Source organism: Eumetopias jubatus, unplaced genomic scaffold (genome assembly GCF_037043125.1).
Source record: "Eumetopias jubatus isolate StellerSeaLion01/CBP00866 unplaced genomic scaffold, mEumJub1_p1.0 scaffold_3, whole genome shotgun sequence".
Lineage (NCBI taxonomy): Eukaryota > Metazoa > Chordata > Mammalia > Carnivora > Otariidae > Eumetopias > Eumetopias jubatus.
In genome coordinates this window covers 69123543-69142160 of record NW_028274809.1, presented here as the reverse complement: position 1 = coordinate 69142160, position 18618 = coordinate 69123543, and the positions used below count along the sequence as shown (strand labels likewise).

Here is an 18618-nt window from a genome sequence, read left to right as displayed (position 1 = left end):
CTCAGGTCATGATCTCAGGGTCCTGGGATGGAGCCCCACAGTAGGGATTCTCTTCCTCTCCCTCTGCCCCTGCCCCCCCAAATAAATAAATAAAATCTGTAAAAAAATAATTTTATTTAAAACCACCAGGAAAGTTGTTCATGCTCTTTTTCCCATTGAGAATGTAGCTACTTATGGAGAATTTTTTTTCTTAATTCAAAGGACATTAGATTATCTTAATGAAATACATTGTTGTGTTGTTTACATCTCAGGAAAAAAAAACAACCTGTAACTTATAACCTTATTTATACATGCTCAACAGTCATCTGTATTCTTAAAATCTCTGGTCCACTATCTCTTTAAGGAAATGAGAAAAGGGGGAAAAATGTGTCCCAATTCTAAAATATCACGACCATGCCGTCTGTTTGTTTTTAGCCTCATGCCCTCTTGTGTGACAGGCATTCACGTGTTGTGAAGGTCAAAACCAGAAGCCTCCTTGTAGTAAAGGCTGACGGGATGAATTTCAACCTTAGTTCAGTGTATGTCATGGCCTTGACATTCCAGGCGTTTTGGTAGTGTAGCATACTGCAAAGAACATAAAGCTTAAATACAGTAATTAAGGTGGGTTTTCCTAATTACATTAAAGCCAGTAGTGCATATTGGCTGTTTTATACTGAAATGTCAGGATAATTTTAGCCCTTAAAGTTGTGTTAGAACATATTTCAGCAGGAAAAACTCCAAAAGACAAATCCCAGAACTTATTTCCATTAGCGTCCTGGGGAGACAGTATAATTCTCCATCTGGTTACTGCTAATAGCTAACCAACACAACTCCAGAAGGTGTGGTATTTTCTAGAGAAATGGTTGAGATAGTATCCCCATCTACTCTATGCCTGGTTGTGCTTAGTCTATTATTTATAGAAGGCCAAATGAACTGACTTAGGCCACTCCAGAGAAACTTCCAATTATTTTTTAAAATACTTATTTAAAAAATATGTATCATAATTTAAAATATGAGAAGCCAGAAAACAGCCCAAGGCAAAAATGAATAGAGTTTAAAAATCAACTTTATGGGGCGCCTGGGTGGCTCAGTGGGTTAAGGGTCCAACTCTTGATTTTGGCTCAAGTCATGGTCTCAGGGCTGTGAGATCAAGCCCCGCATGGGGCTCCGAGTTCAGTGGGGTTTGCTTCAGATTCTCTCTCTCTCCCCCGCCCCTCCCTCTGCTTGTGCCTGTGCATCCATGCACGTGCTCTCTCTCTCTCAAATAAATAAATAAACCTTTTTAAAAAAAATCAAGCTTATATGAAATTGTTATTAAGGAGTTCGTTTATGTCCTGTCAATTGAAGTTAAATGTAGCAAAAACCAATTGCTTAATTTATTTTCTTTAAGATTCACACTTGCTCAGTGATTTTATCATTGCTGAGAAGATCACAGACTTTTCCAGTTTGTTCGTTCTTTCATTCGTTCGTTCGTTCCTTTTCTTTTTTTGAGAGAGAGAGCATGCGCCCGAGGCTGGGCTGGATCACATGACCCCGGGAGATCATGACCTGAGCCGAAACCAAGAGTCAGATGGTTGCTTAACCACCAGAGCCACCCAGGCGCCCCTACCAGTTTCAAGCACTGTGGACACCATTGGTTGCTCAGAGTCACTAACATTTCCCCACTGCTAATCCAACTGGCTATGAATTTTCAGATCAGCATTTCCTTTTCTCTCCAGTGTCCCTGGCACAGCCCTCCTTAAACTTCTAGAGTTCATTAGTATCATCTCATCCTCCATTTTCTTTGGTTTTAACTTCTTCCCTCTTGAAAATTTGGTCCACATTCCCCATTTTCAAACATATTTCATTCCTCAAAAAATAGTTGTTTCCAATTTTATGCTAGTAAATGTAAAAAAAAAAAAAAAAAAAAAAGCTTCACTTTTCTAACTTGTCCTCACACCCACTTAGAGAATTGCATCAGTTTGCTGCAGTTTGGGCACCAGTGGGATTTGAGTCAGCATAGGCTTCTCACCTTCCTGAGAATGCCTTCCTTTTAACCATTTACATGGAGTCTTTTCCAGTATATTCAAACGTAAACTGAATTAATCATTACTTCTTATGCCTCCAATCTAAGTACGGAGATTACTAACATGAGTCTTTGTAATGAATGCACATCACAAATTACACAACCATTTTGTCTTTTTGGCTTGAGAGGTCTTAGGAGTTCTCTGTAGAGTTTTCAATCCTCACACATAGTAAAATGCTCTGTCCTACCTACTGCCTGGGCCTCGGTCTTTGTTTACTAAGCGTGACTTGATTTTGGATGCCAAGGGACAAATTCATCAGTTAAGAGATATTTTTAAGTTGAATTATCATAACTTGCTGATTTCAACTCAGGACAAATATTCACAAAATGTGGTGAATGAGGGATTATGATTTCATCCTATTGTAAAATGGAACAAATTACTTTATATACATGGTCTCTCAATCTTAGAATAAACACTCCAGGTGAAAGCAGAATCATGAGAGAAGAAGAAAGTTTGATTTCCTTGAACTTTTCCAATTTGTAAGTAGAATTACTCCACATTTACTTCTGTGTTCATTGCCACTGGAGGATGAGCCCACTGCTTCGTGGGACCTAGGCCACATGGACACTTTCTTTAATGCAGCCTCCTTGCAGCCACATTTTTTATTACTTATTAGGTAAATCAAAGCTTCATATTCTATCACAGAAAATGAAAATTGAAATGACCATCGATTTGTGGATTAAAAAGGTAAACTGCTCAGGGTTAGGCTGGAGGTTGGCTGAGGGGATACACGAAATTAGGCTAAAATACATTATAATTAGCCTCCAGGTACCTCTAGATTTTGATGGCCTGTTCCATTTCTGCCTTTTTCTAATTAAACTGAATTATTTGATAGATATTAAATAGTATGAGGTACTGTTTTTTCTTGATATGAATTTTTTTCTTAATGTTATTCTTCTATGTAGAAATAGTATTCTGTGGGTAGTAAGGTCAGGGAGTTTTACATTTTCCCCTCTGCTGGAGGTGAGATTAATTACTCTTCTTACCATCATTTTAGAATGATAACATTCTTCTTTTTCAAACAATCTGGGAGTAAATGCTTGCTCACTCCACCTTTTATGGAGCCTTTATTTCAGATTAATTACCATTTTTATTTATCAGACCCAGCAGATAGACCCAAATTTTGGTGGAAAAGAGGCACTGAATGTGCCCTGACCTGTCAGCATTTGAGTTTTGGATTTCCTACTGGTAACAGTGCTGAAATAAGCTGAGCATTTTTAAAAAAGTTATTTCATTAAAAATTGAGGTCTAAAATAAATTTCTTCAATTGATTTCAAATACCTTAGTTCCTCTCTAGCTTCAAGGAATGTTGAAAGGGGACTAGTGTCATTTTTCTATACAAATGCAAGATAAAAACATTTAAGCTGTCTTAAAAATTAAAATAAAGCAAATTACATTTATGTATCGCTAAAGTGGATATTAAAAGATAAGTATTATTTGTTATTGGAGAAGATGTTCCTAAGAGATGCCAAAGTATAATACCAATATATTTAAGCCTTAAATTAATAGAATTAAACCACTTTTATTCTATAAAAGTAAGTTTAACAATGTATATATTTATTCCTTACTTCAATAGCCTTCATACTACTATGCTACTTTGATATTGCGTTTTCTGTCCATAGAAAGAGTTGTGTAGAATATTCCAAATATTTGGTCAAAAAACCCTATTGGTTAGAAAATACGTGTGTGTGTGTGTGTGTGTGTGTGTGCGTATCTCATGTGTTATTATACATGCTATTATACTAATATATTATGTGTATTATAAACTATACCCAATATAACATCTTAATTATTATTATCACCCAATGAATCATATTGGCATACTCTGAACTAAGCACAGTCCAACTCTGAAGATTATTTAAAGAGAGACAACTTTTTTAGCATGTTTCAAATGAGTATACCTCATTTACTTCTGTTCGGGCCCACCATCTTAACAAGTCCTTAACAAAGGCCACTAAATAGGTCACTGAAGCATCATTTTTGTTCTTCACTTCCTGAAACAATGACTTTACTTCCATCTCAGGAACTGTAAGACCTCTTTCTACAATGACCTTAGTTCAGTTGGGGAGTTCTGGGGCACCTCCAGTAAAGAATTTGAAGAAGGAAAGAGAACTACTTGAAGATTAAAAAGAAAAAAGCAAACAAACAACAAGATGTCCTCAAATTCACAGCTAAACTAACAACTTTCTCTTGTTGAGAAGTAGGTTTATTTCATCAGGAGAAATGAGAAGCTCACGAGGACAAGCCACGTTCATCAACAAATTAATTTTAAGCGATAAGTGATCCAAAATATTAACTTTTATTTTGTTCAAGTCAACTTGCCAGAGATTCTATATACCTTTTCTTTTGAAATATATCTTTTTGGATGTAAGCTTAACAACGTGTAGCTGGCATGATTGGAAGGGGTGGGGGGTGGTAAGGATTGAAGCCTAAAGAGTTCTGGTGCCTTGAGTAGGTAGTGCATGGCAGTGCAGGACTCAGCCTTTGTCTCCAAAGCCAGTCATGTGTTCTTTCTGGTTCTTGATGCCTCTGTAAAGTGATTCATAGTCATCAGCACTCTTGGTTGTCTGCCTTCAAGGTATTGTTTCACATGAACATTAAACTAACTAAAATAATCAATGCACTGCATGAGCAGCTTTTTGTTTATGTACCCCCATAGCATTTAACATCAATAATTTTCTGAAAGTTCTCTGTTCTTTATACTTAAGTGTGTGTTTTTCTCCTATACATCGATTCTACATCAAGATATGCATAGAGTGAGTGTTCTGCCTTTAGAACATTAAATTGGGGCGATGGGGACTAGATTGTTTTCAGCAAATTTCTATACTTGCTGTAGCACCATGGAGTCCTGAAGACTAGAACAGGTTCTCAAGTTCTGGATGACTGGAGTTAATTGCGTTTTCACATTGCCCAAATCATGCTTACTCACTGACACACCAGGAAACTTCAAAGAGCTGCAGGCAGGCAAATACCTATACTTTATATAAGATAAGACTCATAGACTAAGTCTGTGATTAAAGGAAAAGTTTCCAGACTCAATAGAAATGTCTAGTTGCATGAGCACATTGTGACATGCTCTTAGGGCCTTATCAGGAGATAAAAACATTAGATTATTTAGCTTGAGAATGAGGAAACTAAACAAGATTGAAAGGAGATTTACCTAAAATCCAGCAAATAACTGCTGTCTAAGAAATATGATTTATGTTGAATTTGGTAAAATAGGTTTTTCACTCAAAATAATTAAAAGCATTATTTTCATGAAAAAAAAAATCTTCGGGAGCCAGATGGCAGAGGAGTAGGAGACCAGGATTTCGTCTGGTCTCAGGCATTCAGCCGAATAGGGATCAAACCATTCTAAACACCTATGAACTCAACAGGAGATCGAAGAAGAGAGTAGCAACAACTCTCTGAACAGAGAAGCGACCACTTACTGGAAGGTAGGACGTGTGCAGAAGTGAATCCGAGGTGATAGTCGGGAGGATAGACGGTGGGGGAGGGGGCCTCTGCTGCTTCAGGCAAGTGATAGAGCCACGGAGCACAAAATCGGAACTTTTAGAAGCCGGCTCCGCTGAGGGACGTCGCTCCAGTGGCTAAGTGGGCGGTGGAACGCTCGTGGGACAGTGTGGTTTCAGGACCCTCGGGGTCACAGAAAGACCGGGGTGCCTGAGTGCGGCAGAGCTCCCAGGTATCGGAGCGGGGAAGCCGGCTGCAGAGACGGAGCCGAGGCGTGGGCTCTCAGCTCGGGGTTGCCATTAACTGTGATCCGCGGCCCAGTCGGGCCACTGCTCCTCCAGCAGGGACCCAACAAGCGGCAGAGCCGGGGAGACTCCCCTTCCTCCCCTGGGAGGAGCGGCGCCAAGGGCACCGCAGGGATCTGCTGGGTTTGGAGACCCCACATGGGGTCGGGTGCCAGAGATAGAAACGCTTGGTCACAGGCTGGGTGAGCACGGAGTGTGGCCAGAGACCGGGGAGACGGGAGTGACTGCTTTTCTCTGGGGGCGCACTGAGGAGCGGGGCCCTGGGTTCTCGGCTCCTCCGGGTGGAGATTGGGAGGCCACCCTTTTCACCCTGGTCCTCCAAAGCTGTACCGAGAGCTTGCAGGGAACAAAAGCTCCCGAGAGCAAACCCGAGCAGCTTGCTTAGCCTGGACCGACAAGGGCGGGGCAATTCCGCCTCCAGCAAAGACATTTGGGAACCATGGCGACAGGCCCCTCCCCCCGAAAGATCAGCACGAACAGCCAGCAAGCCAAGATCACGTTTACCGATCAAGGAGAACAGGAGAACTCCAGCGCTAGGGGAAAACTGCACATAGAATTCATGGCTTTTTTACCATGATTCATTAGTTTTTCAAAGTTATTTTTTTAACTGTGTTTTTTTTTAAATTTTTCTTTTTCCCTTTTTCAACCAACATCTTATCAATCCCTTTTTTAAAAAAACATTTTTTATTTTTCATTTTTAGAGTCATATTTTATCCCTTCATAGTAGTTACCTTTATTTTTGGCATATATATGTATATAAGTTGTTCTCTCTTTAAAATTTTGAGATACAGTTTCTTCTAACAGATCAAAATATACCCTAAATCACTAGTGTATGGCTTTGTTCTAGTCTCCTGCCTGATCACATTCTCTCCCTTTTTTTCCTTTTTAAAAAAAATCTTTCTTTTTTCAAACAACTTCTTATCTTATCAATTCCTTTTATAAAATCTTTTATAATTTTCATCTTTACAGTCATCTTCCAACCCTTCATTGTATCAACCCTTATTTTGTATATATATGAGTCTTTCTTCCTTTAAAATTTTAGGAAGCACTTTTTTCTAACAGACCAAAACACGCCCAAAATCTAGTGTGTGGCACTGATCTATGCACTAGCCTGATCATATTTGATCATATTATTTTTTTTTGTATTGTTCTGTTTTTGTTTTTATCTTTTACTTTTCTTTTTTTTTTCTTTCCCTTTCTTTTCCCCTGGTTTCAGGTCTTTTCTGATTTGTATAGAGTATATTTGCTGGGGACGTTGTTAATCTGTTAGCATTTTGGTCTCTCATTCATCTCTTCTCCTCTGGACAAAATGACAAGACGAAAAAAATCACCTCAGCAAAAAGAACAAGAGGTAGTACCATCTGCCAGGGACCTACTCAATACGGACATTAGTACGATGTTGGACCTAGAGTTCAGAATCATGACTTTAAAGATACTAGCTGGGCTTGAAAAAAGCGTGGAAGTTATTAGAGAAACCCTTTCTGGAGAAATAAAAAAACTAAAATCTAACCAAGTCAAAATCAAAAAGGCTATTAATGAGGTGCAATCAAAAATGGGGGCACTAACTGCTAGGATAAATGAGGCAGAAGAGAGAATCAGCGATATAGAAGACCAAATGATGGAAAATAAAGAGGCTGAGAAAAAGAGAGAGAAACAACTACAGGATCACGAGGGCAGAATTCGAGAGATAAGCGATACGATAAGACAAAACAACATTAGAATAATTGGGATCCCAGAAGAAAAAGAAAGAGAGAGAGGGGCAGAAGGTATATTGGAGCAAATAATAGCAGAGAACTTCCCTAATGTGAGGAAGGAAACAGGCATCAAAATCCAGGAGGCACAGAGAACCCCTCTCAAAAATCAATAAAAATAGGTCAACACCCCGACATCTAATAGTAAAACTTACGAGTCTCAGAGACAAAGAGAAAATCCTGAAAGCAGCTCGGGAGAAGAGATATGTAACCCACAATGGTAGAAATATTAGATTGGCAACAGACCTATCCACAGAGACCTGGCAGGCCAGAAAGGACTGGCATGATATCTTCAGAGCACTAAATGAGAAAAATATGCAGCCAAGAATACTACATCCAGCTAGGCTGTCATTGAAAATAGAAGGAGAGATAAAAAGCTTCCAGGACAAACAAAAACTAAAGGAATTTGCAAACATGAAACCAGTCCTACAAGAAATATTGAAAGGGGTCCTCTAAGCAAAGAGAGAGCCTAAAAGCAGCATAGATCAGAAAGGAACACAGACAATATACAGTAACAGTCACCTTACAGGCAATACAATGGCACTAAATTCATACCTTTCAATAGTTACCCTGAATGTAAATGGGCTAAATGCCCCGATCAAAAGACACAGGCTATCAGATTGGATTAAAAAACAAGACCCATCAATATGCTGTCTGCAAGAGACTCATTTAGACCCAAAGACACCCCCAGATTGAAAGGGAGGGGGTGGAAACCATTTACCATGCTAATGGACACCAAAAGAAAGCTGGGGTGGCAATCCTTATATCAGACAAATTAGATTTTAAAACAAAGACTGTAATAAGAGATGAAGAAGGACACTATATCCTACTTAAAGGGTCTATCCAGCAAGAAGATCTAACAATTGTAAATATCTATGCCCCTAACATGGGAACAGCCAATTATATAAGGCAATTAATAACAAAAACGAAGAAACACATTGACAACAATACAATAATAGTGGGGGACTTTAACACCCCCCCTCACTGAAATGGACAGATCATCTAAGCAAAAGATCAACAAGGAAATAAAGACTTTAAATGACACACTGGACCAAATGGACTTCACAGACATATTCAGAACATTCCATCCCAAACCAACAGAATACACATTCTTCTCTAGTGCCCATGGAACATTCTCCAGAATAGATCACATCCTAGGTCACAAATCAGGTCTCAACTGGTACCAAAAGATTGGGATCATTCCCTGCATATTTTCAGACCACAATGTTTTGAAACTAGAACTCAATCACAAGAGGAAAGTTGGAAAGAACTCAAATACATGGAGCCTAAAGAGCATCCTACTAAAGAATGAATGAGTCAACCAGGAAATTAAAGAAGAATTAAAAAAATTCATGGAAACCAATGAAAATGAAAACACAACTGTTCAAAATCTTTGGGATACAGCAAAGGCAGTCCTGAGAGGAAAGTATATAGCAATACAAGCCTTTCTCAAGAAACAAGAAAGGTCACAAATACACAACCTAACCCTACACCTAAAGGAGCTGGAGAGAGAACAGCAAATAAAGCCTAAACCCAGCAGGAGAAGAGAAATAATAAAGATCAGAGCAGAAATCAATGAAATAGAAACCAAAAGAACAGTAGAACAAATCAACGAAACTAGGAGCTGGTTCTTTGAAAGAATTAACAAGATTGATAAACCGCTGGCCAGACTTACCAAAAAGAAAAGAGAAATGACCCAAATCAACAAAATCATGAATGAAAGAGGAGAGATCACAACCAACACCAAAGAAATACAAACAATTATAAGAACATATTATGAGCAACTCTATGCCAGCAAATTAGATAACCTGGAAGAAATGGGTGCATTCCTAGAGATGTATCAACTACCAAAACTGAACCAGGAAGAAATAGAAAACCTGAACAGACCTATAACCACTAAGAAAATTGAAGCAGTCATCAAACATCTCCCAACAAACAAAAGCCCATGGCCAGATGGCTTCCCAGGGGAATTCTATCAGACATTTAAAGAAGTATTAATACCTATTCTCCTGAAACTGTTCCAAAAAATAGAAGTGGAAGGAAAAGTTCCAAACTCATTTTATGAGGCCAGCATTACCTTGATCCCAAAACCAGACAAAGACCCCATCAAAGAGGAGAATTACAGACCAATATCCTTGATGAACATGGATGCAAAAATTCTCACCAAAATACTAGCCAATAAGATCCAACAGTACATTAAAAGGATTATTCACCACTACCCAGTGGGATTTATTCCTGGGCTGCAAGGTTGGTTCAACATCCACAAATCAATCAACATGATACAATACATTAACAAAAGAAAGAACAAGAATCATATGATCCTCTCAAAAGATGCAGAAAAAGCATTTGACAAAGTACAGCATCCTTTCTTGATCAAAACTCTTCAGAGTATAGGGATAGAGGGTACATACGTCAATATCATAAAAGCCGTCTATGAAAAACCTACAGCGAATATCATTCTCAATGGGGAAAAGAAGAGAGCTTTTCCCCTAAGGTCAGGAATGCGGCAGGGATGTCCACTATCACCACTGCTATTCAACATAGTATTAGAAGTCCTAGCCACAGCAATCAGACAACAAAAAGAAATCAAAGGCATCCAAATAGGCAAGGAGGAAGTCAAACTCTCATTTTTTGCAGATGGTATGATACTGTATGTGGAAAACCCAAAAGACTCCACCCCAAAGCTGCTAGAACTCATACAGGAATTCAGTAAAGTAGCAGGATATAAAATCAATGCACAGAAATCAGTGGCATTCCTATACACCAACAAGACAGAAGAGAGACAAATCAAGGAGTCAATGCCATTTACAATTGCACCCAAAACCATAAGATATCTAGGAATAAATTTAACCAAAGAGGCAAAGGATCTGTACTCAGAAAACTATGAAATACTCATGAAAGAAATTGAAGAAGACACAAAGAAATGGAAAAACATTCCATGCTCATGGATTGGAAGAACAAACATTGTGAAGATGTCAATGCTACCTAGAGCAATCTACACATTCAATGCAATCCCCATCAAAATACCATCCACTTTTTTCAAAGAAATGGAACAAATAATCCTAAAATTTGTATGGAACCAGAAGAGACCCCGAATAGCCAGAGGAATATTGAAAAAGAAAAGCAAAGCCGGTGGCATCACAATTCCGGACTTCCAGCTCTATTACAAAGCTGTCATCAGCAAGACAGTATGGTACTGGCAGAAAAACAGACATATAGATCAATGGAACAGAATAGAGAGCCCAGAAATGGACCCTCAACTCTATGGTCAACTAATCTTTGACAAAGCAGGAAAGAATGTCCAATGGAAAAAAGACAGTCTCTTCAACAAATTGTGTTGGGAAAATTGGACAGCCACACGCAGAAGAATGAAACTGGACCATTTCCTTACACCACACACAAAAATAGACTCCAAATGGTTGAAAGACCTAAACGTGAGACAGGAGTCCATCAAAATCCTAAAGGAGAACACAGGTAGCAACCTCTTCGACCTCAGCTGCAGCAACTTCTTCCTAGAAACATCGCCAAAGGCAAGGGAAGCAAGGGCAAAAATGAACTATTGGGATTTCATCAAGATAAAAAGCTTTTGCACAGCAAAAGAAACAGTCCACAAAACCAAAAGACAACCGACAGAATGAGAGAAGATATTTGCAAATGACATATCAGATAAAGGGCTAGTATCCAAAATCTATAAAGAACTTATCAAACTCAACACCCAAAGAACAAATAATCCAATCAAGAAATGGGCAGAAGACATGAACAGACATTTTTCCAAAGAAGACATACAAATGGCCAACAGACACATGAAAAAGTGCTCAACAGCGCTAGGCATCAGGGAAATCCAAATCAAAACCTCAGTGAGATACCACCTCACACTAGTCAGAATGGCTAAAATTAACAAGTCAGGAAAGGACAGATGTTGGCAGGGATGCGGAGAAAGGGGAACGCTCCTACACTGTTGGTGGGAATGCAAGCTTGTGCAGCCACTCTGGAAAACAGTATGGAGGTTCCTCAAACAGTTGAAAATAGAGCTAGCCTATGATCCAGCAATTGCACTATTGGGTATTTACCCCAAAGATACAAATGTAGGGATCTGAAGGGGTACGTGCACCCCAATGTTTATAGCAGCAGTGTCCACAATAGCCAAACTGTGGAAAGAGCCAAGATGTCCATTGCCAGATGAATGGATAAAGAAGCAGTGGTATATATACAAAATGGAATATTATGCAGCCATAAAACGGAATGACATCTTGCCATTTGCAACGACATGGATGGAACTGGAGGGTGTTATGGTGAGTGAAATAAGTCAATCAGAGAAAGGCATGTATCATATGACCTCACTGATATGAGGAATTCTTAATCTCAGGAAACAAACTAAGTGTTGCTGGAGTGGTGGGGGGTGGGAGGGATGGGGTGGCTGGGTGATAGACATTGGGTAGGGTATGTGCTATGGTGAGTGCTGTGAATTGTGCAAGAGTGTTGAATCACAGATCTGTACTTCTGAAACAAATAATGCAACATATGTTGAGAAAAAAGAAAAAGAAGAAGATAGCGGAGGGGAAGAATGAAGGGGAGTAAGTCGGAGGGGGAGACGAACCATGAGAGACGATGGACTCTGAAAAACAAACTGAGGGTTCTAGAGGGGAGGGGATGGGGGAATGGGTTAGCCTGGTGATGGGTATTAAAGAGGGCACATTCTGCGTAGAGCACTGGGTGTTATGCACAAACAATGAATCATGGAACACTACATCAAAAACTAATGATGTAATATATGGTGATTAACATAACAATAAAAAATTAAAAAGAAATCTTCAAGTGTACCGGGAACATTATTGTATAGACCACACTTTCAAGTTGTTCTTCATATCCAGCCAGAAAAAAATAAGAGATTAACTTCAGGATAAAGGATTTTGATTAAGCCTACCGAAGAACAGCTTGAGAGTAATGGTTCTGATTTTAGAAAAAGTTACCAAGAGAATAATGAAAGATGACACAGAAATAAATTATCACACTATTTGAGTGGTTTATTGTTCTGCAATCAGCCAGAGGACTCAACAATTAGCCCAATTCAACAAATATGTAGCAACCATTCTTTGTTAAAGGAATCTGCAGTTTGATAGAGAAAAAGGACAATAAACATTAACCATTGTGCAGGGCAGATTTTGACAGTATCACCAAAGGAAAGTGACATGGAATTCATAAAAGAAAGAAAATCTACATATTTGGGGAAATCAAGAAAAGAGTTCATATTGAGGAGCATCTCTCTACTTCCTAGATAAGACGCTTCCCAATTCATGAATTGCTTCCAAAGCCAATTTCTTCTTTAAAAAAGAGTTTATGTTGAATATATCCCTGGAGAGTAACCATGACAAGAAAAAGGTAATTTTGGTTGATGAAAAAGTGGTGTGGTGTGGTTGCCTGTGCCTGTGTTTGACTATAAGGAGGTAAATTCTGATTAAAGGAATGATATAAGCAAAGAGACAGAAATGATTTACATGGAATAGAGGGCAGTTTAGTTTACTTGAAGTGTAGAGTAAGCTGAAGCTAGTAGATGAGCTGCCCTCGGGAGAGAATTCAGAGAGAAAGGGGCCAAGGAGAGAATTTGGATGAAGAAGGCAAAAGGAGGAAGAGAATCAAAAGGAAGACGCTCAAATTCTATTTCATTAATTCATTCACTTTTTCAACAAATATTTGCTGAATACTTGCTATGAGACAAGCACTGAAGTTACAGATGACTAAATATTTCCCATCTCCATGGAGTTGAGGGTCTAGGGGCAAACAACATTGATTAAATAATGATGCAAATAGACAGAGAAGTACAACTGGAATTAGTGCTGCAAAACAGAGGAGCTGCTAAGAGAAGGACAGGTTAGGGTTGTTGAGGGAAGGGGAAATTAGAAATTCTAATAACTAATAACTGGTTTAGAAGATAATGATCCTGTAATTCTCTTCAGGGAATTACTGAGCACTAAAGGAAAATCGGAAGAGTGCAGTATCACAGATGCCAAGAGAAGAGTATTCAAGAAAACAAGGGGGCTTGTTCTGCTGAGAGCCAAATTTTAGACTAGAACGCTTGCTTGTTGGATCAGCCTGGGGCAAGAATGGAGACTTCTTCAGGAAAACCTTCTCTCATCTGCCCAAGCATAATTGAATGTACCTTCATCTGGGTTTCCATTGAGGTATGAGGTTATTCTAGTACACATCCACTATTTTTACTCAACATTACAAAGGGTGTGCCATCTCCCTTCCTAGGGAAGCGTGGGGCTGTTTTACACAATTAGTTTTTCAGAAATTGAGCAGTTCTTTAAAAATGTGAAATGTTAAACATTCATTGAATACATGAGTAAAACATAAAGAGTAGTTAGAGGGGCAGAAAAACCCAGAAAGGACAAGGAGTGGCAAGTCCATCAGAGAGTGTGAGGATGAAGAGGTCTAACAAATACTACCTTTATCCACATCATACACGTGAGAAGATGAAGCACTCAGGGTGCAACAAAGGTCCTCCCTCCAGAACACTCTGTTCAGGACTCCGAGTGTAGTATTCGACTGCTATTAATTGGCCTCCTTTTTTCCCCCTCTTTTTCTTTTTTTAACCAACCTACTCTATATCTCTATCTGTGATGTCTCTGTAGATCTCAGATGGCTTTGCTGAATGACATCTTTGAGAGCTATCAAACAGTAACCCTGTCATTAGCTCCTGAAAAAAGCAAAAGATTTGCCTTTCTAAAATCTGAATGAAACTCACCCTTGAAATCAGTGGTAAATGAGTATTTAGTAAGAAGAGCTAATAACCACATGCTGTACATTTAAACTTTAGAAATAAAATGAATTACCTTTGTCTCCCTCACTATCAAATGAGAATTTCCTTCTTCGTAGTTTACAGTTGTCTCCTTCAGAGTCATTCACGGACTGTGATCGTAGTAAGAGATCAGCCTTTGTTAATGGACATGAAGATAAAATGGAAGATTATTCGATTTGAACATAAGGTACTGTCAGTAAATTCTTTACAATTTCACATCATTTCAACCACTTGAGACTTAATTATTAGATTGCAGGCAAACAGCTACAATACTTGGCTTCCTGGTTGTCTCTAAATTATAAAATGGACTGATAGAATAATTCTAGTAGTTTCACCATCTGATGAGGAAATCATAGTTGTAGAAGTTATTTGTCAGAAGTATTTGGGAATAATGTTGTCAACATTTAGAGACAACATATTCTTTTGTGTGGAATGTATTTTCTGTAACTTGGTAAAGTTAAAATAAAAATAATAATTAAAAAATTGCGGAATCTGTATTACTGCAGAGAAAAAAGTAAAAGTTAATTATAACTAGCTGTGCTGTTTAAATACATGGTAATGGTTGCAAAGTTAAATTTCACAACAATAAATATAAGGTTAAATTCAATGAACACTATGCTTTAGACATTTTATTATTTTGAGCTATTGTTGTATTCCCAGTTCCTCTTTCCTCCCCCTCTGGAAAATATGATCATTCTGTAATAAAAATGGAAGCTCCGAAATAAATAAAACCAGTGGAAGCTCCTGTTTTATTTGGTCACTGTCCAAACTTTTTATGTAAAGAAGTTATCTTGTTGTTTTTCAAGGCAAAATCGGAATGAGGTTGGTGACATGAAAATGAGATTTTAATAAGGTATTGAATGCATAAAAAACATATGCTTTTGATAACTTGAACCTCTTATCATCTAGATATTTTTCAACTTCTCAGTATTTTGAAGAGAAGCAATTATCTGAGCTCATCCTTCAGGTTATTAAATGGTACCCTGGTGACCGCACAAGTTTGTCCTCTTTCAGTCTGTCACAGTAGCTTGGAATGACTGTAACTCTGGGAGAATTAAATCTACTACCTTTTACCTAACTATTGACTTGAGGATTTTTTTTCTCCCAGAGAGCATATTAGTTAGCATTAAAAAAGAAAACTTGTAAGTGTCAAAAGCCCAAAATTTGGTTTCTGGCAAAAAGCTATTTAGAATCAGAGCTGGGATAATGGGGCTTGGGGAGAAAAGGGGGAGGAATAAACTAGCAGGAAAATTGTAGGCTGCAATTCTGTATTCTTAGAATAGTGATAAGTCATAAAGACACATTTTTATAGTAGAAGAGAGTGAGGGATGCAAGGGCTACACTAATTTTGACTCAGGTTGAAGCCTGATTAATTTATACTTCTGTGATTTGGAAATTGTGTGAAATGCAGACCTAAGCTTGAATGAGTTTAATTTTTTTCATTATTATTGAAAAGACCTTGCTAACCAGTGTGTGGTGTAAATAATAGCGGGGAGAATATTTTAACCCTTGTGTAAAATAAGCTCTTCTAGTTGACTTTCAACAGCCTAGGATCACCCATTTCTTACAAAGAACTGGTACATTCAGTATAACCCAAGGCTATTTTAAATCCAGGGTGTCACCTAAGAGTTCCTGAAAGGTCAAATTTAATTGACCTCCTTAAAAGTTATTCAGTATATTTGGAAGTAATTAGACTGAATTCCTTCCCTCTGACTTAGCAGTTCCAACATGAAGTTGGCTTTTCCTTCCAAATATTCAGAATTGGTAAAGTTTTGCTCTATTTGGCTTGATCGTTCAGAAGTATTTTGGCGATCCAAGAATAAAATAAAATGTCATAAGTACAAAAATAAGCAAACCATTAACATATACCTTTGCACTCTCATGTCTTAGGTTAAAAGTCAACTCTAGGTTTGTGAGAAAGTGATCAGAAAACTCGGGATACATATCCAAAACTTCTAACAAGTCTTCTCTCTGGATCTTATGCAAGTCACAGTATGTGAGAGCTCTCACATCTGCATTAGACTTTCCAGGTTTAGCATAAAGATGAACCATTTCTCCAAATATATCGTTTTTTCCTAAAAAAAAGAAAGAGGTAAAAGGAGTCTGAACTTAATGTTTTCTTTCTAAAAGTACAAGGGGACCACTGATCAGTCCTTGGACTGGATTCTAAAGACTTCAAATGGAAGATCCCATGACCAACAGACACTTGGGCAGCAAAATTCCAGTACCTTCTACCGACTGCTTCAGTCATGTTTGTTTGCTGAGTGGAATTTTACCTCTTAACATACTGGTCCTGGTATAATTCCTATTATTTCCTTGTTTTGATTCTTTGGCTAAGTCTCTAGAAATGCGGCAAACATGACTTTAGTCTGCTCTGCCCTATATGGCTAGCAAAGGGCCTTGCCATATAGTGGGTGTGGTCTAATTTTGTCAATCCAGGAATATGAAAAAGGTGGCAGTGAGTCAGATTCACAAACTTTCTATCTCAGGATGGTCTCGGGGAGGGGGTGGGTGATGCCAAGCCCAGGGGTATAGTGGAACGCTTTCAACACTAAGAGGACTAGCGGTATAATTTGAACATACCTTACTTCCTTTAGTAACCACTTTTGGATTTGCCCTTGATGAATTTTCCAATTGTTTAATAAATCTAGTTTTATTTATAGTCTTGCCTTTTTACCAAATGGCCTTTATTCTAAAAGCGTGTCCTTGCTTTCTTGCCAAACCTGGGATTATTTCAGTATCTGGCTTCTGAGGGGTCCTCCTCAACCCCTCTGCCTAGCCACAGGCCACCTGCCTTTCCAGGCTTTGTTCACTAATGAGGATGATGACAGCAACAAAAAGTGCTTATTGAGATTTAAGTAGGTGCCAGGCGCTGTGTCAAATGCTTAGGTGAATTATCTCATTTAATCCCTAAAATAACCTCATAAAGAAATTACTACTTATTATCTAAATATTTTGACTATTAAAGAGGTAAACTGATTAGGTCAAGGTCACCTACTTAGTTGGGTGAAGGGAGGGAGAGAGTAGCCAGGATTAAATCCCTTGCATTCTGACTCCAGTCAACATCTTTTCACACTTGGTAGGTTTAATCTCCTCCCAGTGTTTTATCTGAATGTCATGGCCACTTAGATTTTTCTGTCTCTGAATGTCAAGGCACCTAAAAATTTCAGAATACGTGCTTAATAATAACTGATAGATTATTGATCATATAACTTTTAAAGATCGTCAACGGTTGTTGTAAAATGGTACTTTCTTACATATATCATGAAGCTTCTTTTCAGATTTAGAAAACAACTTTCTGGATCTGTTAGTTTTTGATAGACAAGTTTATATATACCTGACTATGGAAACTATCAAAGACTTTTAAACAATAAAATTCCAATTGGTCAAAAATATCTGTAATGTTCTTATTTTAAATGCGAATTTAATGGGGAGAAATCAGAGATCATATCTCTATGACAGAAATTGATATGGGAGAGAATACATTAACTTTGTTTTAAATAAATACCTCGCTTCAAACATGGAATGAATAATCATAATTTGTGAGGATTTTAGGTGCAGATTTACATAGAAATGGGGACAGAAAAAAAGAATCTTGAAATTCTTCATAGTTTTAATACTTCGGCATAGATATTATCAAAGAAAAGCTCTCAACTAAATTCAGCATGAGCTTTGCATTTTAATTAGTTTACATCACTGTAAATGAGCAAAAACTAAGCCAGCCAGTGTGTACTGCTTAACTACACTCTAAAATTACTTTTTTATAAGGCGAGAGGGCTTGTTACCTCCCTGTAGAAGCTGGGGCAGGCTGATTCTAAGATCAGGAATGCAATGAAGCATGCTTCTTCCCTGGCAACATACAGAGCAAACTGTTGAGGCCAAACTTGGTGAAAGTCCAAGTTTATTATGTAGCTGCTACCTGATTTATGTTTTTATTCTTTGCCTGATTGTTGAATCGTAAACCAAATTGTGCATCTTGTCAATTTCGGGTTTAAAGAAAACTGTCACTATAACAAAACTATCAAGATATATAGGAATTACTCAAACTTCTTCATCCTGTGCTAGGCCATACTCTGGTTTTACACAGCAGCAAAGAAAACAGACAACATCCTTGTCCTTTTTTGGATGTTAACATCAAGAATCTAGTGGAAGGAAATCATTGAGTTACATGCTCATTATTTAAATGGACCTGGGTTTAATCCACAGGAAAACAAAGAAGTGCCTATGTTCACAAATATTGGGGGTGGGTGTTCCCATGGGGATGC

The 18618-nt window shown here is 38.2% G+C and overlaps 1 protein-coding gene across 4 annotated transcripts in view; it reads right to left on the bottom strand.

Annotated features, from left to right (window-relative positions):
• The window catches only part of KCNH7 (potassium voltage-gated channel subfamily H member 7), a 472323-nt gene that overhangs the window by 12901 nt on the left and 440804 nt on the right, over positions 1-18618 (bottom strand). For all 4 annotated transcript variants that reach the window (XM_088022141.1, XM_028113114.2, XM_028113115.2 and 1 more), the window contains 2 exons: positions 16223-16428; positions 14388-14487 (listed from right to left, as the gene is read on the bottom strand). In XM_088022141.1, the coding sequence (XP_087878267.1) occupies positions 14388-14487; positions 16223-16428 (306 nt within the window). The remainder of the gene's footprint in view (positions 1-14387; positions 14488-16222; positions 16429-18618) is intronic.